The sequence below is a fragment of the Strongylocentrotus purpuratus genome, unplaced genomic scaffold, assembly GCF_000002235.5.
Source record: "Strongylocentrotus purpuratus isolate Spur 01 unplaced genomic scaffold, Spur_5.0 spur5_contig_844, whole genome shotgun sequence".
NCBI classification, from domain to species: domain Eukaryota; kingdom Metazoa; phylum Echinodermata; class Echinoidea; order Camarodonta; family Strongylocentrotidae; genus Strongylocentrotus; species Strongylocentrotus purpuratus.
In genome coordinates this window covers 735,760-763,383 of record NW_022145551.1, presented here as the reverse complement: position 1 = coordinate 763,383, position 27,624 = coordinate 735,760, and the positions used below count along the sequence as shown (strand labels likewise).

At 38.2% G+C, this 27,624-nt stretch overlaps 1 protein-coding gene across 3 annotated transcripts in view; it reads right to left on the bottom strand.

Annotated features, from left to right (window-relative positions):
- Positions 1-679: 679 nt before the first annotated feature.
- The window catches only part of LOC100892083, a 33,052-nt gene continuing 6,107 nt past the window's right edge, over positions 680-27,624 (bottom strand). For 2 of the 3 annotated variants that reach the window (XM_030990797.1, XM_030990803.1), the window contains exons 3-21: positions 25,377-25,463; positions 20,136-22,543; positions 19,320-19,401; positions 18,502-18,632; positions 17,421-17,505; positions 16,766-16,965; positions 16,006-16,128; positions 15,014-15,196; positions 13,351-13,486; positions 12,605-12,724; positions 12,063-12,151; positions 10,656-10,706; positions 9,910-10,017; positions 9,142-9,311; positions 8,511-8,582; positions 7,337-7,474; positions 5,291-5,401; positions 3,921-4,011; positions 680-3,592 (exon numbers count right to left, since the gene is read on the bottom strand). In XM_030990797.1, coding sequence (XP_030846657.1) covers positions 2,033-3,592; positions 3,921-4,011; positions 5,291-5,401; positions 7,337-7,474; positions 8,511-8,582; positions 9,142-9,311; positions 9,910-10,017; positions 10,656-10,706; positions 12,063-12,151; positions 12,605-12,724; positions 13,351-13,486; positions 15,014-15,196; positions 16,006-16,128; positions 16,766-16,965; positions 17,421-17,505; positions 18,502-18,632; positions 19,320-19,401; positions 20,136-22,543; positions 25,377-25,463 — 5,945 coding nt within the window. In that variant the 3' untranslated portion in view covers positions 680-2,032. The remainder of the gene's footprint in view (positions 3,593-3,920; positions 4,012-5,290; positions 5,402-7,336; positions 7,475-8,510; positions 8,583-9,141; positions 9,312-9,909; positions 10,018-10,655; positions 10,707-12,062; positions 12,152-12,604; positions 12,725-13,350; positions 13,487-15,013; positions 15,197-16,005; positions 16,129-16,765; positions 16,966-17,420; positions 17,506-18,501; positions 18,633-19,319; positions 19,402-20,135; positions 22,544-25,376; positions 25,464-27,624) is intronic. The other variant, XM_030990807.1, reaches the window with a different exon arrangement.

Below are 27,624 nucleotides of genomic sequence, written 5' to 3'. Positions count from 1 at the left end.
AGAAACATAAATTGGGAAAAATACATTTTTTGATATACTTACAAAATTAAAAACTTGGTAAGGGTATGAATAATTTAGATGTTAAATTATATATGCATACATTTTAGTTTTCAATCATAAAATAGCACTTAAATTTGCTTGATTGATCCTTATTTTGAACAAAAAGAAACTTCAAATTTCACATTCTTCATAATTACAACCATGCAACATTTCTATACACATCTTTCTTCAGACATATAAATGCATAAAATTTGGAATATAATTTCATTTCAATTGAAAATATTGACAGTATAGTGAAAATAGGCAGCTGATAGAAATGGATTGCCATAATGTTTTAGGAAGGAAATAATATCTTCTTGATAAAAACTTCTGGGCACTATTTCATAAAAACTTGTTATCATTAATATATGCTACATTTCTGTGACAAATTTGCTCTCGGCCTATCAAATGCAATAATTTTAGTAGCTGATAATAGTTATTGTAACCTGTGATTTATAACAAGCTTTATGAAAACGGACCCTGACAGTACATGTGCAATGAAGAAATTGAGCAGTAGACATGTAATAAATACCAAGCCTTTCCGTAAGCATGCGCCGGATGATTTTTACCAAACGGTCTCCGACTTTTGGCGCCCGAAGAGACAGAAAAAATGAGTCTCAGGTGCCGGTCTTTTTTCTTCTTTTTTTTTAGCCCTGTCTGGGAGAATTAACATTTCCTGTTTCAGAAACTTTCACATGGCAGGCACTATTATGTTCACAAATCTGACAAAAACTTACTTAAAAATACAATGAGAACCCTAAAATCCTTTTGTGATTGTATACATATCCCACATAATTCATTTCATGCACTTTAGTTTTGCATGTTGTTTTTGTCTCTGTCTGTGGTTTGTTTATACATCTCAAACTGCTACCACTGCTGTGCAGTGTGTACTTTATAGTGTGCTGACAGACTAATGAATAAATAAAAGATGACGGTTGACAATCTAGAAGATTATATATTTTCACTAATTTTGGAAATGGGTCCTGGTCCTGGACTTTGAGATATTTGGCTCCTGGTCTGCTTTGACTTATGGAAAGGCTTGTGTAATACATTACCTAAAGGAATAACCTCCAATAAAAGTGAATGACAGGAATACAGGCAAGCTGGCATAAGAATTCTGAGAATGAAACCACACAGTATCTGAAATTGGTAGGAATTACAGTGACCCGAATAAGGATTCTACTGACTAGCTAGCTCTCACTATTTTCTCGACCTTTTGGACAACTGATGCATTTGACACTTTTCAAGGATACCAATAGATTGCTATTCTGTCGTTGAAAATCTCCTGATTTATAGCGCCATTTTATAGCCGTTTAAATCAGCAAGTTTTGTGAATCTGTTGTTAACATATATAGTCAACAAATTTAAAGGGATACCGTGCTGCTGCACCAGACACTGCACAGTGGGTTACAACCTGTTTACAAGTTGGCCATGAGATGATGCTGTGCAAGTTCACCAGTTCAGTCCCTTTCAAGTACAATTCTACTTTGTTCATTTTCCACCATCCTCCCAGACTGCCAAGGTCTTCTAACTCTTCTCTACTTCTTGTACAAGTACCAAATACTATAGAAACCCACAGGGATTGGTCATTAGTACTTGCTGAATCAAACGTTTTGAACGGAAAACATACATGTACAGTACATGTATCATCTGTTAACCCTTTGAAATCTTGCCTATTAAAACATAAGTTGTTCAAAACAACGGGGCGTTGGGGCATGCGCCTGTAATCCAGCTAACAATGGAAGTGACAAAACTGATTCAGCCGAGGACGCAGGTTAGAAACTGAGTCCCGTCTTTCGGACTGTAACGTTAAAGGTTGGTCCACAGATGTAAATAATCATATCTGATTGATACACATCTGTAAAACCCCAATTACACACACACAATTTCAATCATTTAACAATGTTTTTTATGTACATGAATGACCAGTGCATAGAGCATTTCGTACAATGGATAAATGGAACTTTATAAATGTTAATACCCTGTATTATTATTAGCGTTTCCCCCTCCTCAAATTTGGCCGAGGCTCAGTCAGGGCAGTAGAACGACCCCCATATGCCTCATTAACTATCCTGTTATGGAGCATGTTTCGATCATGCTGTACTGGGTTGTGGGCAAGTTGGTTCAAGGAAGCCCTACGCAGAACCTGTATTCCTATATAAGGTTGTGGTTGACGGCACTGACGTTGAGGTCTTTGATCTGAACTGTTTTGCAACGCAGGGCCACGGCCCTGATTTTGTCTAATTTCATTTCCATTTGAACCATTCTGACGTAGAGAAGTTCGAGCACCAGTGACTTCACCAGATGATCTCCTTACACTCCTTCCATGATCCTGTCTGTCTGGACTCACTTGTTGTTGACAGCTTTGACGTCGAGGTCGCTGATCTGACCCACCTTCCTGCTGCTGATGGTCACGGCTCTGATTTTGTCCCGCTTCATTTCCATTTGAACTGTTCCGACGTTGAGAAGTTCCAGCACTGGTGGCTTCACCAGATGGTCTCCTTTCTCTCCCACTATGCTCAATGGTTTCCGTTCTCTTTGAACTCTGGGGTTTTCGCTTGCCAACAGTATGACCTGCTATAACTTGACCCTTCTGCTGCCTGGGAAGCCTCTCATTGGCCCTCATTCCTGTAGCAATTTCACGTAAACTCTTCCCATCCTCTGTGTCAAGGCTGGCATCAAGACCCGAGCTATTCCTCCTCTGTCTTTGAGGAATCGGGGTACTACTGCTGCTGACAGATATGCCTGGGGCTGTACTTGCAATTGATGGACTGTGGCTCCTTAGGTTGTGATGACTTGTTGATGCTACGTTTCCGTCAGGCTTCTTCAGTATGCTTCGAGGTTGAGCAGAGTCTCTTGATGACGGAAAAGAATGTCTACGTCCACCAAATGACTTCACACTAGAGGACGCACCTTGGTCGTAGTTGCCTGACCTTGGGACCTTTGCTGCTCTCCCATGATCCTCTGTTCCTGTATCAAAGTGCACTCGCTTCTTGCCCCCGTTATTTATTCCAGCATAGCCAGATACATGTTTATGTCTTGAAGGTCTGTTCTCCTCCACCCTATTGCTCGAAGTTGACTCTCTTTGGCTCTGTGAGATATTTCTTGGAGCATAAGGCATGTGCTGTTCTTCTACGAAAATGGAGGCGTTGCCTTCGTTGCTAAGTGCCTGAGATGATCTGCTACCTGGGTCCACTCCTGGAGGTAAATAGTTGGCCCCTGCAGGCATCACAGCATCTGCCTCCATCGGATCCCGACCACTGCCATGTGCAGGATTATCCTGCGGCCATGGGTTGTGTCTGTGGCGGTAACTGTCCTCACTTCTCCTAGAATTTCCATCTTGTACCCCTCTCTGCTGTTGTCCAGGAGGAGTTCTTCCTTCAGACACATTTCTCAGAGGCATCTCTGGTCGACTACTAGATGCACTTGGCTTTGAAGGTATTGTTTCCTTTTGACAGTTCTTGGCATCTTGACTGTAGGAAGCTTGCGAAGTCCTAAAGACAAGCTGTCTGCCGGTAGCATCATCTACCAAGAATTTCCAGTTGTTGCTCATCTGCACAGAAATAATCATGGAAAGTTTGACAGGATTTGGGGCATTATGGGTAGCCTAGAGTTATGGTAATGGTGAAGAGTTGAAGAATGACTACACAATACACAATATTTCTAGTCATAGTTAAAGAAAGAGAACATTTTATGACTAATCCTTGTGATGGGCGGGACATATTGCACCTATGATATTCTTATGCATTGAAAGAAAAAGAATGGACAAAATGGACAGTGAGTGCCATAATCAGGGTGCCCTATTTATTCATTTGTCCTCTACAAAAAGGCTTACATTTGTGAAGACAAGGAATGCAGATAAACAATAATAAAGTTTGTACCTTCTGTAAACTCTTCATGTTGCCAACGATGATGAGGCTATACTTGGATCGAGTCAAAGCTAGATTTAAGACCTGTTTGTTCATCACAAATCTGATAGAATGGAAAGGAAAGAAATGAACATAAATGATGATGATGATGGCTACAATTAAGTTTATTTCTTGGATCTAAGCACTGAAGCACACATATATGCTGCAATTGATCTATTGTGGTGTCATTCTTCAAATTTTCTGGGGGGGGGGGTGGTAGGCGATTAGTACTCTTCAAGCAAATGGAGGTCTCAATGACTGTGTGACTCCCAACATTTTATTTGGGTTTGGTATATTGATTTTGTTGACCCGCTTTTTAAAACATTTAATCATGGGGGCGATTTGGCTCAGTCGGTAAATTGTCTGAGGGCTACAGCGATTTAGTTTGCTTTTTTCGCCTCCCATCATAGGCGACGCTGAATACTTAATAATAATTATAATAACTCATGATCTGACACCAGTGCATCAGTGCAAAGATGCCAACCCTATAGGATGGTTGTCAGTAACATTTACCTCATTTGTCCGTAACAAATGGGGGTCTTTCCGGAATGCAAGACAACGCAGCATTTTTTTCGCGCAAAACGTACACAAACACCCAATCACTCTCACTGCATTTCAAACCTACCATTTTTAAGTTCAAAATAAAGATGTGCATCAAAACGTTTAAAAAATCTGTTTGCATTCATAGGATCTCCTCCTCGGGTACTCGCTCTTTTTAGTGAATCCATGATAATATTCAGGAACAAAACACCTTGTTCAAGCGTCGAACGGCAAATTGGAATCCACAGTAAAAATGGCAGAACTCGTACCGTACACACTAATGCACACCACACGCCCACGGTGCCGCCAGTACCAGCCCAGGGCGCTAGGCCCGACATTCATGAACATCACGCACCGTACCTCACTTGCAATGCGCCTGCTGAGTCACCGCGCACACGATCATCCACCATCAAGCTCCCCCAAAACGCACAACCTCGCGTAGCATACCTATCAGAACAATAAAGGCAGCGGCCGTGTTGTTTCAGAATTAAACAAGATGGCGCCGGACGGACTGTGCGCAATTAGCGTGTAGAGGGCGAAAGTGCCCATCCAGTGTAGTCAAATTCAGTGAACTTTTGAGTAAATGCGTGCGCGACATGCAGCGCCGTGTACGCAGGCTATGTGTATATAGGCGGCATACGCAATAATCATGGACCTACTAATCCTATAATGTACTTATTTATCGTTTCACGTAACCTTTTGGTTGTTCACCGTAACGCCGTAACAAGAACAATAAAACCGGAACAAATACGGCGAAACCGTAACGTTTGGCATCCCTGTCGGTGAATTATTTGCATACTAACCCATTCTCATTAGGTGTCCTGGAGGTGCTGGTGCAACACAGAATGATGACATGTTTCTCCAAGCCGTAGAAATTTGTAGGGGTTCCAATAACCAGGCCAGGAATGTTCTTCCTGAAATGATACAAACATTTACAGTCAACTATAAAAATTATTTATACCCTTACCAAGTTTTGTAATTTTTGAGGTACGTCAAAACTATATTTGTCCCGATTTATGTTTCTTGAGGACGCGACACATAAAAGCTTACATCTTAAAGTATTTGACAAAGGCCCTAATCCATCTACCTTTCATTCTTGAGTTAAAAAAAGAAGAATGAAAAGGAAAGAAAAAAAAAGAAGAAAAAAAAATCAAAAAATCAAATCAAATTTATAAGGGGTATGGATGATTTAGTTGTTAACTGTACATGTATAACATCAATCATGCATGTACCGGTACTCTCCCAATTGCGTTGTGCAACACAATGGCTCTGCAAAATTACTCATTTCCCATCTTGATTAGTTACATGCCCGGCCCCCTCCCCATCCAGTGTTATTTAGGGTATGCATATGCATGTTCCCTCCTTTTGAAAACACCCCCCTATTAAAGTCCGGTGTGTAAAGTCAATGCGGGCCAATTTTTGTGTACCAAGAGCGGGACTTTGGTGCGTGAAAAGTACCCCTTTACCGGACATTTTGGGAAAACGCATGCGGTCCCTCCGACCCCGGAGTGGGGGAGGCGGGGTTACATGAAAACCGTTTTCACACTGGTGAATTAACGTTTGGTCTACACCCCGTCTAGTATCCACATGGTCTAATGATCATTTCGTCTATTTATCATTTGGTATAATCTCCAATTAGTCTACTACGCATTTGGTCTATTCAGGGGTGATAGTGAGAGTTAACTAGATATATAGATTTTAGTGAAAGTTTTTAAAAAATGGGTTTTAGAAATCTGAGCGAAGCGAGGTGCTGAGCACTTGCGCAAGGCGTTTAAGCAAGTCATAAAAAAGCCTGCACCTCACCCCCCCTAATTGATTTACATCAATCTCAGGGACTATACATTCGTTGTGAAAAAAAAATCATGATAAAAAAAAATGGGGGAAACCTATTTAACTCAAGAAATTATCAGGCCTATCTATTGTTCATTTAGTCTAATTCCCAGTTTGTCTTTTATCGATTACATGGTTATTAGACGACGTGCATAGATAAGTAGGCGGGCTGAGTGTAGACCATATGGGAATAGACCTATTGGTAAGTAGACGAACTAGTTGTAGACCAAACAGCAATAACCCTTCACACTGGTATAGATTGATCTTGCACTAGAAACAATCATGAGGAAAACTTGTTGATTAAAATTGAAACCCCCATTTGACTTTCACTACTCTTAGAGCTAGGCCTAAAGTAAACACTAGCGCTATACAATGTAATCCCCCTGCCGAGACCTTGACTGGGTGATAGAGAGGGAGAGAGAGATAAGCATGATAGAGGGAGAGAGGAAGGGAGAAAGAGTGCTCATTTTCATGATTAAAATTGTTGTTATATTGCCAATTCTGGATCATTTTGCCTTGTTTGAACTTTCATTATGGTCTTCATCTATTACTTTTGGACATGAAAATATCTTAAAACTAGTAAAATATATATTTCCTACTTCTCATTTCCTTTCATGCAGAGCCCCAGTAAGAGTTTGTTTACACTATTACGTAAGATGATGAAGAGTACAGCTGCAATCTCTCACGCAGAGCTGCAAGGCTCTGTCCAAGTTTTAACGAGAGAAACAAAAGCGGGGTCGCGATACCCCACCTGATTTACATTGGTGCCTGTGTTATAATGGTGGCTCTGTCAAAGTTTTAACGAGAGAAACGAAAGTGAGGTTGTGATACCCCACCTGATTTACATTGGTTCCTGTGTTATAGTGATGGGGTATAGTTTTAACGAGAGATATTCGTAATGGAACAAATCTTGAAGCCTTTGGTATATCTATCCCATGATACATACAATGTGGCACAGGAATTTATGTGGCATATAATAATAATTATAGAGTTAATGAAATATTTGTAATAAACCTCACCCTTGCAATCTTTCTAGAAGTTTTCCCTTTTGTCCTTCAGAGGGGGTGATTATACCTACGGTGAAGCTATCTTTTAGTTTAAGGAAGCCTGAAACCAGGACCTCGATGAATGAAACCTCAGAGGTGTTGACAACTGAACTGTACATGAGAAAAGATCAAAGAATGAGAATGTTTAGAGTATACGTACTGTAGATCGCAGGACACCTGTTGGTGACCTTTTTCTTTCATATGTCACTCAAGTTTCGTGACCAAGTTTGAAAAGTTTGTAGCACGGCTCTAAATCTCCTTATCATACGAAGGGCTAAAGTTGGAGAAAAAATCATTTGCATGTTTTTTGCACAATGATCAAAGAGCAAAAATGTTCTGTCAACAAGAAATATGAGGTAGTACTGTTACTACATCTCAATGTAGATATGTTAAATGAAGTAATCACCCTGTGAACTGTGACATTTAACATCACATACCCCATGTAGCGTATAACCAACCAATCGGACTGACTGCACTTCAATAAATAGCGATAATTTCAAGCATGTAGCGATACCGTTCACAAAAGGCGGTTCAACAACATTGGGCTTGTCTGGAATACTAAGTTATCGATTGCATGTCAGAAAGATGACTTTCCCAAAAAGAGAATCATGTGCAGCTAAATTGCTACGCCCCCACTCGGCAGACCAAAAATTCAACCAAAAAAACATCGCTTCTGACGTCATACTTTGATCGTCAACTGAAACAAAAAATGTCCTTTCAAAACAGAGATTAGTATCTTACAACCCATATCTATTCAGTTCATCCTTCCATGCTATCCTATATATGTGTGTGATGTTTATCCCAAGCTGTTTGATGGTTTGCAACTTAAACAGGAAGTCCACCCTGATATTTAGTTGGTCAGTGAAAGTTTGAGCAAAATTTGATTGAAAATAAAAAAAGTTATGAATTTTTTAAATTGTGATCTATCAAGACATAAATTGGTAACTCTGTGACATATCTTGCAAAGTGCCCTCCCATTTGTTCTGTACTATAAAGAAACTTTACAATCATAATACAGTAGCCATCTGGTTCCCGCAGGCAATGGATTAAAGTCATTTTATTTTTTTTGTGTAGCGTATAGAGATAGCAATATATATGTGCATAGTAGAAGCCAAACATGACCATTATCATTATACCAGATACTCACTCTCTCTGCAAAGATTCTTTCCCATCAGCCACGTCAAAGATGATATATGGATGAAGACAGAAGGGCGGGTGACTGCAGTAAAATAACAAATTAGTGGCTTATCACCCTCAGGATGATGTCTGATACAATAAATTGACCCATTGACCTCTGAAATAGGTGACCTCCCTACACACCAAACACAAGCAACTAACTCCCATATCCTATATCCTAACATAGAATATTATCCATAAAACTTCTGTAACCTAGATTCATAATTATATCATTATAATATGATTATTGCAATAATAATATACATAGCGTCATTTCCACAAGATACAGGGCGCTGTCCCTTAGTACAAGGACAAATTAAGAATTCGAGTGGTATGTTTTGAGATGGTTTTTTAAGAAGTCAAGTGAAGTAAAATTAATTGTATGAATACAATACTAAAGCATAAAACCTCACCAAAATTGTCTTGCAAGTACAACAGATGATAATTAAACACAAGAAAGCACACACACAAAGTAGTTGGGGTAAGGGTGAGGTAAAATTAGGATAAGAGTTGGGGAAAGGGTTAGGACAAGAGTTGGGTTAAGGTCAAAATAAGAGTTAGGATAAGAGTTGGGTAAAGGGTACTAAGGACAAAACACTCACTTAACCCGAGTCTTGAGTCTGTGTAAGTACATAACAGAGGATGGATATTTTGCAATTTCTTCCTTCATGCGGTATTGAACCTCCCATCTGTGGATACGTCTGTCCTCTATCTCAAAATTCTCAGCCAGCCTGTCTAGCATGGAATGACCGAAGTCAAGATCTTGGGCCCCCTAGGTGCATGTACAAGAGATAATGGTATTAGGTGAAACAATCAAGGGTGACAAGAAAAGTAGTCGGTCTTTAGACATTTCTTCTTTATGTACAGGTTCCATGAGTAGAGGTTTTTATGAAGAAAAAACGATTGTTAAAGATACTATGTCCCTTTTGTTACGATATGCGATATCCTAATATCCGGTATCCGTTGTAGTTGAATAAACAACATGTCTACCATAACAAACCAGTCTGCCTACTCTATATTATCCTGAGTTTTCTACCATTACTAAGACCCTCAAACTCATAATAATAATAATAATAATAGGCATTTCTATAGCGCCGTCTATCTAGATAATTCTATTCTGAGGCGCATTTATTATTGGTGGCAGTTGTGGGATATGAACCCACACCTTGAAATGACCTTTCGCAGCCAACATCAAACTCTGTACAACTTTGCAGGAATTATAAATGTGACAATTATGAATATGTCATATATGTCCTATCGAAACTACTATAACATGGCCCTCCATAATTAAGACAAAAATCTGAAGAGAGCTCTCAGGAAAAGAAAAAAAAGGTACACATATTTTTTTAACTGATCGTACTAGTACATACCTTTGAGCGAATGCTAACAATGCCCTGTTCTTGATCGCCTGCCAAGAAGACACGCTTAGTTTTACACTGCAGGGCAAGGAGAATTTCAGTTTCCAAACAATGGCTGGCCTAGAAAAAAGAAACAGAATCAGCTGCAAACATACTGTAAAACAAAGAAACAATGTGACCACTTCCACTTTTAAAGATTTCAGAAGTGGTCTAAAGTCCAGAGATTTTGTTCAACCTATTGCCTTTCGGAACTGGGCCCTGTTTCATAAAACTTTTCATCAATAACAAATCATTAACAAATACTAAATATATATGACAAATCTGCTCTCAGCCAATGGAATGCCAAGATTTCAGTAGCTTATTTGTTTTTTCTTTCGAAAATTAGAGGCATATTTTGAAGATGCAGGATTTAATTGTTAAATTGACTGCTTAGTGAGCTTTCTGAATACCGATTCGAAGCTCTATTAGTGCTCAATTAACTTGACGACTTAAAAGAAAAGTTAAAAGGAAAGTTAAGTGAATTTTCAGAAAATTTGCACTAAAGTTTCTAAAATTATTAATTTTAGGAACTTGTGCAAAATCAAGACTGCCTTCAGGCCTACCATATACATCATGTGCTTCATGTGGGAAGTTCTTTCCAATAAAACCAAACTAAAATATATGCTCACCCCCATCCCCCCCCCCCCTAATTTTTCCCAATTACCAGAACTGAAACTAATGTAGCTCAGTAAAGATCTACAAGTATATACTGTACTTACATCATCCACAAAGAGTGCAAACACATTTCCTGCCAAGCTGCTTCTTACGATCTACAAATCAAACAAACAAAAATAGTTAAATGTGACTGCATCTCTATTATGACAGGCTTGCCGAGACATTAAACAATGACTTGTCCGAAGTTGATTTATTATGACAACTAAAGTCATGTACTAGTATAAAAGATAACATTGTTTCAGAATTTCACCAGAATTTCACCAGATACATTCAGCGATAAAAAGAGGCAGGGTTGCATAATGCCAACTTTGCCATGAATAGTAACTTCCATGATGGAAACCTTGATGAGACTGGCTGTTGACTAGCTACTGCATTGTCAAAGTCCCATAGGCTTAATACAGGGACTACCAGGCAACGGGTTAAAATTGATGGACAGACCCTAGGGTTGACCTTAGTCTCCTTTGCTTTTGCACTTGATGTCAGGCGCGGATCCAGGATTTCTTAGGGGAGGGGGCCCAACTTTTTATTTTTTTTGCTCCCGAAAATTTGAAAATCGCGCCGGCCGAAATGTTGCTCAAGTGGGGGGGGGGGGGGGGGGGGGGGGGAGGGGGGGGGGGGGGTAGTGAGCACTTTTTTCTTTTTTTTCCTCAAAAAAATTTCAATTTGCACCCCCCCCCCCCTTGAGCGCCAGGGGGGGGGGCCCCAACCCCAAAAAAAGGTAAAAATCACGTGATTTTACATGATTTTTTTCTCAAGGGGGGGGGGCCCGGGCCCCCCGGGCCCCCCGGGCCCCCCCTGGATCCGCCACTGCTTGATGTTGACCACAGCAGCATTACAACGCAAGGCATACCATAACAAAACGACTATGATGATGATTATTGTTTTACCTGACTGCTAGGAAAGCATGTGCTTGTAAGTAAACAACCGGGGGACCGATGGCTTTAAGTCCTCTTCAAGGGACTTGGTAGTAAGGGTTAATTAATTAATGCCTTAACAAAGGACACAAGAGCATCCACTTGGTTTCGAACCGAGATCTCTTGGTTACGAGACCACAGCTCTACCACTGAGCCATCACGTCTCCTCAATTTTATTAAAGATACTCAAGTCAAGGAATTAGCTCTTGATGTGCCATTTCACATTATGTTTCCCATGATGAAGTTTTCCTAACAATCCATCCAAGTACATTTCTTAATTTTCAGTGTAAAGCTATAACATACAGGCGTTTATAAAGAATATGCAAAGCTTTTGTCATACACAGTGTGGGTTTTCTGTAAAATTGGTTTGTATTTTTGGTGCCAATGGGCTCTCAAAGCAAGTGAAAGGTTAATCACTTCACTAGAAATGTGAAGGTCCCTGGTTCAAGCCCCAGTACATCACTACCAATTTTCAAACATTTGATTTCAAGAATTTTGCTTGAGTAACAAAAAAGAAAGAGAAGCAGAACTGTTTACCTCTAATCCACAATCTTCAAGCGTGCACCCCACAATATCAGCTTCCTGCAGTAATCTAGTTTGAAGGTCATCTTCAGACAGCTGGTCATCTATATGAAATCCATCCATAAGAAATCCATGTAATCCAATCAATAATGTCTTTAAAATTGCACCTATCATTGTGGTAACACATTGCAGGACAATTTTCCACCACTCGCATGTAAATATAGGCCACTTAAACAAGAAAAGTCCACTTGAGACCCAAGTGAGACAATAAAAAGTCAATCAAATGATTTGGCATTTAGAATGATTTTCTTGTTATTAGTACAAATATATCAATATTGAGGAGTAAGAGTAATGGTGCGAAACAAATGATGCAAGGTAATAAAATTACTTTGTTTGCTTGGCTGTTAGTAAATTATAAGTACAGTGAAACCTGGGTATAAAGACCACCCATGGGAGACAAGAAAAGTGGTGTTTATAGGTAGGTGGTCTTCATATACAGGTAATTGGTAAAGCAGATTTACATTTGAAAATAGTAGAAACAAGAACCAGAAACTTACAGGGTGATCCTTGATTTCTCTTACTCGCCATTACAGTGGAGAGAAGAAACTGTGTGAGACGACGATCGGCTTCCTCAGCTTTATCAACACGTATGATTTTTACGCCATCTACGATGTGTTCTGAAGCATAAAGGTAGAACCAAAATATAGTTGAAAGTTGCAACACATCCATCAGGTCCGGGATTCGTTCCAAAATACTTCTTCTCACCTTCAAAGGCATCCATAATGCTCCACCTTCCCCCCTTCCCCCCACCCGGCCTCATTAGGGTTAATCTGCACTTGCCACACTCCACCCAAAAATGGGTACCTGTACCTGGTAGAATTATTACTTCAAATGCACCGTACGCTGATAATGGCTGCCGGAGCTAAAGCTAGGGTAATAATTTCCAAAGCTCTTTGCCTTTGGATGACCATAGGGATGTTTTATCATACTGTGTTATGTACTATACAAGAACGGGTAATTATTATTATTAAATTCCTAAATGAGAACCCATGTGTATCATCCAGCTCCCAGGGTAAATAACCGATTGGTGACAGATTCTCCATGAGAACCATCCATTAAACAAACACTGTATGGGTCTTTAAAACTGACAAAAAATAAATTACTCAATCACAGCATTTATATAAGACTTGACGGTTGTAATAGTTAAATCTACTTTTAAAGATAGGTAACACTTGTTATTGGGTCAATAGCTGGAGGATTACAAATTGCTCACGAGACTTTAAAACTGAAAAGAATTACTCACTCATCGCATCTCTTCCACTGCCTGTCGGTGCATTATCCATCTTCTTCATCAGAGCATCCCATATCTTCCTCAGCAAGACATCTAACGACTGGTTGGTTGGGGCACAGACCAGCAGTTTGTAAGGGTTTTTGAAAGTCTGCAAAAAAAATGGCAATACAGTCAACTCTGCTTACGTTGAATCTGTTGACAAGATTGTTGACAAAGGGCTGGTCAACAACAGCAGGGGGGTGTTTCACAAAGATCCTAAGTCAAACTTAACTTTAAGTTGGACTTAAAAATTATGGAGAGCCATTTGTAGCCTTAAAATAAAACATATTCAGAAGCAAACTAGATGGAATTCGACTGCGCGCAGTCAAAAATGATGCCTCCGTCATAGAGCAATTTTACAAACTGAAACGTAAGAAATTTTTCAAATTCAAGTTCAATTGTAATCCATTAACAGGTTCTCAGAATATCGTGATTACAAGCAATTTCTCATATACATATATGACCCTTTGATCTTTGACCTCATGACCCTAAAATCTACTCAGTTCATTGGTTCTGCAAGATGTCCTGAGTTAAATAGTAATCCATCTGTCAGTTCTAATGAGAATGCCTTCACAAGCCATTTTTGCATAAATAATGAGCCCATGACCTTTGATCTTATGAACCAAGAATCTACTCAGTTTATTGGCTCTGCAAGATACATAAATGATCTAAGTTTGGCAGGAAGCCATCAATCTGTTCTAATGATAATACGATCACAAGCTATTTTTGCATACATAATGTGCGCTGTGACCTTTGACCTCGTGACCCCAAAATCTTATCAGTTCATCGGCTCTGCAAGTAACATACATGACCTAAGTTTGGCAGGAATCCATCAATCGGTTCTTGAGATAACGCGATCACGAGCTGTTTTTGCATACATTATGAGCCCTGTGACCTGTGACCTTTGACCTCGTAACCCCAAAATCTAATCAGTTCATTGGCTCTGCAAGATACATACATGACCAAAGTTTGGCAGGAATCCATCAATCGGTTCTTCAGATAATGCGATCCAAGCTCTTTTTGCATACATAATGAGCCCTGTGACCTTTGACCTCGTGACCCCAAAATCTAATCAGTTCATTGGCTCTGCAAGATACATACATGACCAAAGTTTGGCAGGAATCCATCAATCGGTTCTTCAGATAACGCGATCACAAGCTGTTTTTGCATACATAATGAGCCCTGTAACCTTTGACCTTTGACCTCGTGACCCCAAAATCTAATCAGTTCATCGGCTCTGCAAGATACATACATGACCAAAGTTTGGCAGGAATCCATTAATCGGTTCTTCAGATAACGCGATCACGAGAACGGGACGTACGTACAGACGTACGTACGTACGTACGGACGAACGGACAACCCGAAAACATAATGCCTCCGGCTACTTCGTGACGGAGGCATAAAAATCAAGTATTTTAGAATTTTCATAAATTCAACATCAAAAACATGAAATCTCCCAAGATAATAGAAAATATGAATGATTTAAATCAATATTTCATGGCTTTTAAAATAATTTTTACTAATTATTTTCAATGATGCTAACGGCTTTCCATAATTGTTAAGTCCAACTTAGAGATAAGTTCAACTTAGGGTCTTTGTGAAACACCCCCAGGAGTGTTGATAAATTGAATCTTACCTTAGGAACCTCCTTATGTACTCTTGTGATCCGTTGAATGAGTCGACACAAGAATCCAGTTTTTCCCGTTCCCGCTGCCCCATCCATTAGTCGAATCACTTCTGATCGGGATGCGTGACTTGTAATGGATTCCATGTAGGAGTTTAGCAACTCATCGTCAGATACTCTTCCTTCCGTGCGTACCTGTGGTGCAAATCAAACATTCATTAGTCAAATCACTTTCGATCGTGATGCCCTACTTGTAATTGATTCTGTATAGGAATTTAGCAACTCCTTGTCAGATACTCTTCCCTCTGCGTTTTCCTGTGGTGCAAATCACATTCCGTCCAGATCTTTACGCTCTCAATAATCTTAATCTTCCTAAGCTTAAAATGGAAAGAACCTTTGCTCATGCTGTGGCATGCTCTCTTGCAAAAGATTTGTAATAACAGATCAGTTGAAGTATTCAAGAGATGAAGAATTGAGGTCTTCACGTAATGCTAGAAATATAGTCAAGTTAGAATTCATCAAATCATCTACAGTTAACAACTAAATTATTCATACCCCTTTAAAATTTGATGGGGAGTTTATTGTGTGTAATTTTCGTAACTTAAGGGTAAAAGGTGGACAGGTTGAATTGGGGCTTTTGTCAAATACTTTAAGGTGTAAGCTTTGATATGTCACATTTTCAAGAAACATTAAGAGGGACAAATCAATTTTTCACATACTTAAAGGGGAAGTCCACCCTAATATTAGGTTGGTTTTAATAGATGCAGAAAAATTAGAAGAAACAGGTCAGTAAAATTAAGAGCGACATCAAATTATGAATTTTTAAAGTTGCTATCAGTCAAACAGAAATTGGTAACTCGGTGACATATCTTGCAAGTTCCCCCTCCCATTTGCTCTGTACAGAAAATGCATGGAAATGTTCTATAGGGCAAAAATTTCAGATTTGAGGTAGAGCAAATTGGAAAGGAGCTCACAAGATATGTATATTTTCACATAATTGATACCTGTGTGTCCTTTGCAAACACGGGGGAGTCCTCTGGATTTATGATGTGCTTTGCGAGAGGATGGCTGTTAATAGACAGCAACGCTCTAATCTGATTCAGGTAATGACTGAGTGATGTTACAACCTGCATGGATGATAACAAAATAAAATTAGCAACATTTTTTACTATTTTTCATGCCGTTAAAACTATTACAACAAAAGGCAAGTAGGTAGAATAAGAACACAGAACTGAAAGTTCAATACAACAAAAGTTTCATGGAAAACAAATTTATTGAAATTTAAACAACTTGGATAGGATCTGATACCAGTAATAAACAAACTTTACAGACCCAAACAAAAATTGATATCAGGGTTAGTATTCAACCAGGTAATAGGTTGCTAATGTGAACATTTAGTAAGTATTCTTCCATTGTTTACTCTTGAATTCCTCCTACAATGCTCTCTCGATGATATGAATTTTTCTCCCATCAGATCTATCGAGGCTACAAAGAGCAGAACTGTTTGTATTAGATTTTTTATTGTCCATACAATTAACAACTAAATTATTCATACCATTTATCCAAGGCTTTAATTTTGAAGTACCGGTATGTGAAAAATTAGTATTTTTACTGATTGATGTTTCTTGAGAATATAACATATCAAAGCTTACTGTATTCAACAAAGGCCCTAGTTCAAACCTTCATCCCTGAGTTACGAAAACAAAAAGAAAAAACATCAGATTTTCAAGGGGTATGAATAATTAAGTTGTTAACTGCACATACCTTCAGTCTCGTTGAGCTGGGTACAATTATGCTCTTGTGAAGGGCTAGACATATGGTCCTATCTGACAATCCAATCTCACGGACTAGTCCGAAATTGAACTGTTTCTCTGAAGCAGTGTCAGTCGTCATGTCAACGAGGACCAGGTCTCCAACACTCAGGTCGTGAGGTTCTGTTGGATTATCAGCTGCTTCATATTGCACTACATGTGTAGGGAATGAAATACACAGTCAACTAAAACTGTACATAACAAATGAACAAATACAAAATATAAACACTAAGGTTCTGATATGACTTAAACTACCACAAAAAAGGGGGGAAATTGCTGTTTTCTCTTTTTTTAAACTTGTATATATGTAAATTAATTGAAAGTAGAAAACAAAATTCAAAAGATTTACATTCATAACTTATATCAATAAATAAGTAAAAATAGGTATCTAATTTGAATAACTATAACTAAGTGATATATAGTGAATTTCTTGTAACAAAAACTTATGCAGCAGAACATTTTATATGCATGTCAAAATCCTTGCAAAATTGGGCGTCGATTGGACCTTCCGTAGTTGAGAAATCTGACCCCCTCCCCCCACCCCCCACATCTTCCATTAAAAGTCTTTCCCAGAAAACCCAGTCAGAATACGATAAATGGTCTTCTACCTTCAACGATGTCCCCTGAGATATTGTTCACTCCAGAGCTCTGCCTCCATGTCCTATCACAATCTTTAGCCACAGAGCTCGAAACCTACAGGAGAGTAAATTGTGTTTTGATGGAAAAAGGGGTAGAATTTGAAGTAGATTGATTAGTAGAGGTATCTCAGTCTAGTGGTTAAACACTTAACTGGAGATGCAAAGGTTGTGGGTTCAATCCGTCCCCGGCAGATTAGTCCCTAAAGATGAAGTTGAGTTTTGGTCATGCGATTGCATTGTTAAAGAAGCGTTGTCGAATCGATCAGAAAAGGTTGATCATCTAGCATATAAGTATTGGTGTGTACTGCAAGGTTCTGGAATCATCAAAATGATAAGACATTTGGCCTAGTCTTGGTACTGTACACAGAAAGATGAATATGGGACTACAGGAACATATGGCGTAAAAATCCGTCCTGATTTATATGTTACATGCCATCATTAGAATATTAAGGCTTTTGAAGAACCATGCCTTTCAGGGAACATTTTTCATCTGATGTTCTTCCACACTTGCATAATACAATGATAACGCTCATAAATAATTGTTCACCTCTTCCCAGAACTCAACCTTTTCTTTAAGCAAGCCATTTTAACTCCATCGCTTCTCTCCACCAAGGTGTTACATGAAGGATGCAAAATTTGATGTGGTTGAATTGGCACATGTATGAATGTAAATTAGTGCCTGGTAGGTAGGAATACTCCCCAGGGAGCAGAGCATGTGTACTATCGTTAGAGGAATGACAACTGATTCCAATGATTTTGATCATGACGATTTGAGTGTGAAGGGCTTAGAAATGTGGTATAAAGCACTTGAAATATGTAAATATTTTTACTGTTATTATTAATTATGATGATATGAGATTTGTAAAATTTGCTTCTTACACTTTTTCTTTTTGTTCATATTGTTTGAATATTCTTTATATAGGTAAAATACATTGTAATACAAATCTCCATTGCTTACATAATGAAAAAGGTAGGAGGAAAAATGGTTGAGAGAGGGAGAGAAGTGATAAGAGAAAGAGAAAGGGGAAAAGTTGAGGATAAAATTACTCACGTTTGACCACATCTCCAGGAGTAAAAAGCAAAGAAATGCCTCTTGATAGCTCCTAATGTCTGGGTAGCATGCATGGTGTTTTGGTACTTCCTTACCCGTCAAGAAAGATTGCAAAATCTCTGCAGGATGTACTGAGTGGATTGATGCAAAATATTAAAAAACAAAACAAAGCAAGACAGATGTCACTGGTAAGCAAATTTGTAAAGAATTAAAACTAAAAGAAGATAATGCTTCCACAAATAGCTTCCAAAAATAGTTTGTATGTATATTCAAGATATGATCTAACCTTTTGATGCTACTTATGATATAAAGAATGATTGGGACACTAAATTTTTTTTTAAATACAAACATTTAAATAACAAGTTTATACAAAATTGGGCACAAAACAAGATATGAATTTTAAAAGTTGTAATCACTAAATTAATGGGTACTTCAAATTGACTGAATTAGTAATATCACTATGATGTTATGCCACAAAACTTAATCATTTGTTCCAACACCCAAATTGACTAAAATCGTTTTATTATTTTTTAATGACTCAGGAAGGTCTCTAATTTTCATAGGACCTACATGTATAATGATATACTATCCACGATACATTTAAAACAGAAATATACTTTAAGCATGACAAACTGGACAGTTGTCCATGGCGTCAAAATCCATCAGCAGAATTGCCAATTTGAGATTTGCATAGGTATAGTCATCTCATATTTCAAACATTCATAACTCTCGTTATTGATTTTTATCAAATTTTCATCCTTCTGTTTCTCTTGCTTTTCCGCTTTTCCGCACTTTAAAAAAAAATCCAAAGCCAATACCTTCTTTGTGCTTGTCAAACCAGTCAGCATTCCATGAGAGTACACACGATAAGACATCCTCTTGCTTGAATTCCTTGGTGATCTTTAGCAAAAATAGAATCACAAGTATGAAAGGACCATGTTAATTTAACCCTTGTTGAGCAACTTTAGAAAAGGTATCCAAAAACAGGATTTCTCAAAGTCTTGTTCACATATGGTACAGAAAAATCACAGTAATTTTATTTTTTGTAATGCTTCTCCAAAGGCCATTTGCTGCCCATTTTGGGCCAAAGGGGCAACGACGAGTACCTCTTTAGACCGAGAAAAGGCCTCCTTGACTTGACTTATCCCATAATCAAAATGTGATACAGAATTCTTTAAAACAATAATACATGCAAACAATAATTACAAAATAACTATACACATGAGAATGTTATGACTTCTGACACAAGTCTTCTGAAAGCCCCTCTGTACTACTTGTAGCTACTTGCTCCCTCTTTGTAGAAAACTTCCCCAATCAGTGCCTGTTGGTCCCCCATGGTCCTCTTTTTCTTATGTTAATTGATAGCTGAGTTGATGAGAAAGCCACTTGTCAGTGACCACGCTGTGTGGTCTAATCTCTTCTGGCCAAACTAGAGAACTACAGACGGCCTTTAAGATCAAGTTGAGTTATGACAGAGCCAAGACTAACATTTAAGCAAGAGAGAGACGTGGCTGACATTCCTACAGTTACTATAATACAAGTTGTGACATGCAATTCATTAACACTTTAAAACATCTACCAAAAACAACTGCCCCTTATGCCACCAGTAGTTGCAGATGAAGAGAGGGACTTACCTGATTAACCTTGGAAGGTTCTGTCCCTTGGTTTCCTGACGGAACACTTGATGTCTGCGAGTGGCGTCTCTTCTTTAGAGGTTTGCTCATGTCCGATGCCACCAATGATGGGTCTGGAGGGTCACTTGGACAAGCAGATCTATCATCTCCAGTAGGTTTTAACCTGTCTGGTTTGGTACTGGGTGTTTCAGAGGTGCCTGAAGAGGCAGAATGACCACCGTTAAGAGTCCTTGAGGATTCAGAGATGTTACTGGAGTACGAACTTGTTGAAGGAAAGGAAACACTTGGAATTGATGAATGACCATGTGACAAACTTCTTGAATCTGCAGGTAGTCTATCCTCCAAACCCATCTCATTTGAGTTCAAAGATGCAGGTTGCTGGAGGCAATCCTGCACGGAACGGATCATGGATGTAGAAGGGCTTTCTGAAGGTTCCTTGGAACTTAAGCTGAGTGTATTAGATGGAGTGTCAGGAATGTCCTGTAGAGAGTCGGTCCTCTTGGTATCATTCTTCTCCTTTTGTTGATCACTTTCTTTCATAGTTGTCAGTAATTTATCCGCTCTTGAGGGTCTTTGGAAGTTTTTATTCTTTTTAGGTATATGTTGTTCATTTGAAGTTGCAAGTAAGTAGCCAGGTGCTGCTGTAGATGTGCTTGGGGCCTCACCGGGAGAGGAAGGCGTAAATAGAGTTTCTTGCGAGAAAGAAGACACATGTCCTGAATCTCCCTCTTGTAGCAACAAGAATCTTTCTTGTGGATCCAACTCTGAGGGACACCATGCATTTCGTTGGCAAGGAAGAAGTTTCTTTCCAGAGTCCTTATCAAGGTTCTTTGAAGCTCCTCTGGTTGAGTGGGCTTTGGAAGGAATGGACATAGTGTCTTCATTCTCCAGGTTGATACTCAACTGAGAATCTGTGGGAAAATACTGTCCTTTGTCCTCGAGAGTGGTAAGTTCTTCAGTATCCACATCGTCGAGGCTAATACTTAACTGGGAATCTGTGGGGAAATACTGATCTTGAGAATCATCTTCAAGAGTGGTAAGTTCTTCAGTATCCTCAATGTCGAGACTAATACTTAACTGGGAATCTGTGGGAAAATATTGTCCAGGAGAGTCATCCTCTCTTTGCAAACTTGGCCGATTGACACCATTACTTCTGTGGCTTGAGGAAGGTTCTAAACCTGCGTCATCCCTTTGAGGTTGATGGATTTCTTCATCAGGGCTTTGACAGCTTACGTGAGAGTTAGGTTCTAGGTCAGCAGCTTCTCTACCATCATGTTCCTTATCCCCCAACAAGTATGATGGAGAATCTCTTGAAACGATCATCTCAGAGGTATGCAACTCTTCATCTGCATCACTTAATGAATCTTCAGTTTCGTTATGAAGAATAGGCGAGAAGGGCTGTGTATCAAAATACTCAGTTGTTGTATTATGGACTACCTCATCCACTGCATCGCTTGTCATATTTTCAGTGCGGCCAGGATCATCTCCATCATTACTGTCAATCATGGTTTCATCTGAGTTGGGGTGTTCTGACTTGATACCGCCAGCTTGACTGGACGATGGATCTAAGTCATCATCTTCAATACATGTTTCATCAGAGTCTGTCTCACTCTTGGACACCACTGGAACTTTTCTGATTACAAGGCGTCTTCTTAATTTATTCATATCTTCATCGCTGGCAGTATCCATAGGCTCTTCTTCTGTACTTCCATTCAACATGGGAGTTGGATTTGTAGGAGGCAACCTGTCCTTGTTTCCAGATTGCTCTGGACCCTGTCCTTGCTGCAAGCAATCCTCATTTGTTGAATCTTGATTAGATTCAGGATCCTGTAATGAACCAGCATTACTCAACGAACGACTTTTGCCACCCCTTGTCTTCTTGTGACCTCTCCTATCCCTGCATCTCTTTTTACCTTTCACCTTACGCTTTCTTCTGGCAGCAGACTGTTCACCACACTCTGCCTTCTTCTGTACATTGTCGCAGGATGTCTGGTTTTCTTCATCTGTGGATGATCTATCACTTCTACTGTGACGTTTTCTACTGCTTTTTCTGATGGCCGATTGGTTCTTCTTTGGCCTTTTATCCACAGGTTCTGGACAAGAATCCGACTTGATTTCATCTTCTTCATCTGTGGATGATCTATCATTTCTACTGTGAGGTTTTCTACGGCTTTTTCTGACGGCTGATTGGTTCTTCTCTGGCCTTTTATCCACAGGTTCTGAACAAGAATCCGACTTGATTTCATCTTCTTCATCTGTGGATGATCTATCACTTCTACTGTGAGGTTTTCTACGGCTTTTTCTGATGGCCGATTGGTTCTTCTTTGGCCTTTTATCCCCAGGTTCTGGAGAGGAATCCGACTTGATTTCATCTTCGATTTCATCTTCGCCATCATCTGACAAGCAGCCTGAAGAAAGAAAGGACAATGTTTCATTTTGTACCATCATTCTTTTACAGTCAAACCTGTCTATAGCGACCACCCAAGGGAAACACAAAAGTGGCCTTTGTAGACAGGTGGTCTTTGTAGACAGGTTCCTTTAGTACATGATTCAATGAGAAACCATTTTCAAGGGAAACAACAAATGTGGCCTTTGTAGACAGGTGGTCTTTGTAGACAGGTGGTCTTTGTAGACAGGTGGTCACTAAAGCAGGTTTGACTGTCTATACAAGTAGACTTCGATGTTAAACATTTTGAAATGATAATGAAAGGGTTAGAATATAACCTAACAGATTAAGGGTGCGTTCAATCGAATTTTCGAAGCTAGAATCACAAACATGAATCACAAATCAAAACGCCATTACAAAAAACAAGGTCACTGCGGTTAGCGTTCAAGCGATTTTTCATCAACGCTGATTCTAGCTCATTTCGAGCCCAGCCACTGCGGATCACACTTGCAGTTTGACCCAGGAAGTAAAGGTCAACTTCGGCGCGCGCTTTTTGGAATTGTTTACGGCCGACTGTCGACTGCTGTTTTTGAGCATAGATCGCAATAATAAAACAAAGAATGAGAAGGTGATGGAAGGAAGAAACAAAAAATAACATAAGGAAAGACAGAAAGCGAAAGTGATAGAATGATTGAAACAAAGAATAACATAAGAGAAAGTGATAGAATTATAAAAACAAAGAACAACATAAGAGAAGGTGATAGAAGGAAGGAACAAAGAATAACATAAGGAAAGACAGAAAGAGAAAGTGATAGAATGCTTAAAACAAAGAATTACATTAAAAATGCTGATAGAAGGGAAAAAACAAAGATTAACATAAGAATAGAAGGAAGAAACAAAGAATAACAAAAGAGAAAGTGATAGAATTATAAAAACAAAGAATAACATAAGAGAAAGTGATAGAAGGAAAAAACAAAGAATAACATAAGAATAAAAGGAAGAAACAAAGAATAAAACAATGAAAGACAAAAAGAGAATGTGATACAAGGAAGAAACAAAGAATAACATAAGGAAAGACAGAAAGAGAAAGTGATAGAATGATTGAAACAAAGAATAACATAAGAGAAAGTGATAGAATTATGAAAACAAAGAACAACATAAAGAGAAGTTGATAGAAGGAAGGAACAAAGAATAACAAAAGAGAAAGTGATAGAATTATAAAAACAAAGAATTACATAAGAAAAATTGATAGAAGGAAAAGAACAAAGATTAACATAAGAATAGAAGGAAGAAACAAAGAATATCAAAAGAGAAAGTGATAGAATTATAAAAATAAAGAATAACAAAAGAGAAGGTGATAGAAGGAAAAAAACAAAGAATAACATAAGAATAGAAGGAAGAAACAAAGAATAAAATAAGGAAAGACAGCAAGAGAAAAAGATAGAAGGAAAACAAGGTATAACATAACGAAACAGGCCACGATAAAGAGCATGGTATAGTAAACGCAAATTGCATGAAAAGCAGGCGCGCGGTTTTTGCCCAAACCGGAACAGGCCCCGTCATACAATCATGATTGAGAACTCTGTCCGTTCAATCGAATTTTAGCGACCGTGATTCTGCAGAATCATGATACAAAACGCATCTTTTTCAGCGTTTCATGTTTGTGTTTTCAAACACGTTTATTTTTACGACCGACGAAAAAATCGCTTGAACGCATTGCGTTTTAAACTAAACGTCTTTAGAAACCGTGATTCTAGGGTGAAAAAGTGTCGATTAAACGCACCCTAAGACATCTAGATGCCTAGCCCGAAGGGCATTAATTTATATACAAAACTGTTAATGTCATTCTGGCTCAAAACAGACATAAACTTGTAAATGTAAAGCTATGAAAAACAATAACCATTTTTGTGTGATTCCTTTATAACTTGTGAAAACAGCTCTCATTGATGATTTGAAAAGCTCAAATTGTACAGTTAATTTTAAAACTCATGTACAGTTTTAGTAGCAAAAATAAAATGAGACAAATGAGACAGATGAGACAAATATTTTTTAGTTTTTTACAAGATCATTCTATCCATGATTTCCTGTGAAATCTGTAAATCTGTAAGGAATGCTAGATAATGCCTGAACACTTCCCTAAGGACCCTTCTACCCTGATTGCTCCTGAAACATTGCAAGCTTTGCTTATCGGGATTCGCGCCTTCTTCCTTGTAATACAAGTTCTTTAATTATATTTATATTCCTATGTATAAATTGTATTGTTTGAACAGATGTCAAATATGTTGTCAAATTGAATGGAAGAAAACATATGTTCATGTGAATTTAAAATGAATTCAAATGTCACAAAAAAGAACTTTTAACTTACAAACATCATCAAATATGTTGTCTTTTGTGTTCTGGATGCTTCTTTTCATGCCAGCAACTTTAATCATATTTACCATAAGTTTACTACAAATGTTTCAAAGCAACAAAATTTGTATAACTATTTTCAAGATTCAGCCTATTTACGGACATGTACACTGTGTATGTGTACATGTCGTGTGTGTAGTGCTGGTCGCCGTTGTTTGAACTAATACTCTCCAGGATGGTATCTGAATTATATGCTACCTCTTATTTGTTTAATATTTCACTTGAGGAAAAAAAAACTTCACTGCAGCTTAGTAAATGCGAGTATCTACAATGTACATTGTACATGTACATGTATAGATCTATAATCCAGGAAATGGAAGAAATGATTTTGAGGGATTACCAAAACTGTAAATCAGCTCTAATGGAACATAAATGTAGGCCTGCATTGTGAAATTTATTTCTTCACACTGAGTACTTTATTATTGTAGACTTTGTAGTATAATTACCTGCGGGTAAAGGAAGTCTGTGGAGCTTAAGTTCCATTCTATCGTCGTCAAGGGCTTGATGCAAAAGAAATTGGGGAAATGGACCACCTGTTCATTAGAAGTGAGAGAAGAAAGACATGTAACTTTCAGAATTAATTACCCAAATGACCTATGATGATACCCAGTAAGCCTATACACTTGCCGTTAAACTGTAACAGGACCGTAAATTACCCCCCCAAAAAAAAAAATATATATATATAATAATACCGGTAATAATAAAAATAAAATAAAATAATAATAATAATAAAATAAAAAATAACCCCCTAGGACATGGGTTCTCAAAGTATTTCCTTTACAGTCCAGATGTATTTCCACAAAAATTACAAGGTCTGTAACATGGGATGCCATTTGCTGATTTGCATGAAAATTCTTATCTTAAAGGGATCCGGTAACTTTGTCTCAGATTCTGAAACAAAATTCTGGATTTAGCTCATGCTGCAATCATAATTACAAACCTTTAGGTCAGTCAGGAACCCCATGATTTTTACAAGCCGATCGCTTGTCTGATTAGCAAGATATTTATGATTGGATTTACAAATTTTGAAAAACATTTGCCTAACGGTTTTCATAACACTACAGTCTATTGGGGAAAACAAGTATGGTAAAACCGGTCACTCAAAGATTTTTAGTTTTTTGAGGCACTTCTTGATCATTTTGAAGCTCAATTTTTTTAGGGCATCAATATTACACCATATCACAGACACTGATAACACGTAGGGCCATGTATCTCAGATTTAACATTGTTAAATGATCCCTTTAATCATAGACAACTGAAGTAGAATAATGTAAAATTGTTGGAAAGCCGGAAACGACTCAAGCATTCCTCAATTTTGTTTCAGACTAAGAAAATCTACTACGGTACTTAAATTTAAAGTAATGACAATTGTATACCGTACTGAAATAATGAGGCTTGTTTTAAGTCTATTTCTGATCTAAGAGAAATTTTAACAGACCTGTAGATCAAAGTAAAACAACTTGTCACACAGAACCAGACTAGCAACTTTAAACTGCAAAAATTGACTCTTAATTCAGAGGAAATGGGTAAAACTATAAATTTCTCAGTGGCGGATCCATGATTTTTCCCCAAAAGGGAGGGGTGCAAGCCAACGTGTGCACAAAGTACACTGTGAGCACGTAAACGCAAGCTTTTCTGGGTGGTGCCAGGGGCGGACTCCAAAGACGCTATCGAGATTTAGCAATCCAGAGCCTTTAAGATAGCTTTCTTGAGTGCTAGAAACACCCACATATGATACAGAAACATTCATTTTGGGGTAATCATAGCATGTAGCTTTTACCAACCTTAAAATATAGTAAGAAGCTTTTGTCTACTCTTGTGGACTTTCTCAAGCCATGTGATTATTCAAACACTTTATTTATGCTGAATCAAGATCACTGGAGCGAAGATACAGTACCATGTACATGTACCTTGTACAATGTAGGTGACAATGATTTTCATTGAAGAATTAATCCTCTTTATCTACATGGATTCTTTCACCTTTCTTGACCAGAAGTGCATTTCAAACTCAAGATCGCTGGAACAAAGATAAGTGACAATGACATAGTCATTCAATGAAGGAATAATCCTTTTTTTTCATCATCCCATCAATCCAGTGATCTGTTAAAGGTAATACAAAGTTTTGGGAAATTTTGAAAATTGGGTGGATAGTGATTCTTCACAATTTTGATATATTTGGATGCCCCTGTGAATGTATTATAAACAATAACAAAATTAGCCCCTAAAACACTTCTGCTTTCGAGAAAAATTGAATATAAAAATTTACCGGTGCTCCCGGTAAATTTTGGTAAATTTCAAATACTGGTAGCGCCTACGGCCGTACAATGGTAGCTGCGACCATGAAAATCTCAAAATATGTAGTTGTGATATACAATTTTCAAACTGGAGTAGTTAATCGGTCGATTTTAGTCAAGAAACATTGTTTTATAGCTTAATTAATATCTTGACCTAGAGAGGGAGCTATACAACTTAAAGAATTTATTATTTACAATTTCATAACTTAAGACTCGATTTCAACCGCGACAACGATCACTGAATATTGTAGAATTGCATATGCTTCCAATATGTTAATTTGAACAAAATTCATGACCCTATACCAAAACTTTGTATTACCTTTAATAACAGAGTGAGATGGAATGCTCAATCTGAGGATTCTTTTTTGCTCTTTTAAAATTCTATGGGATGATGTCCACA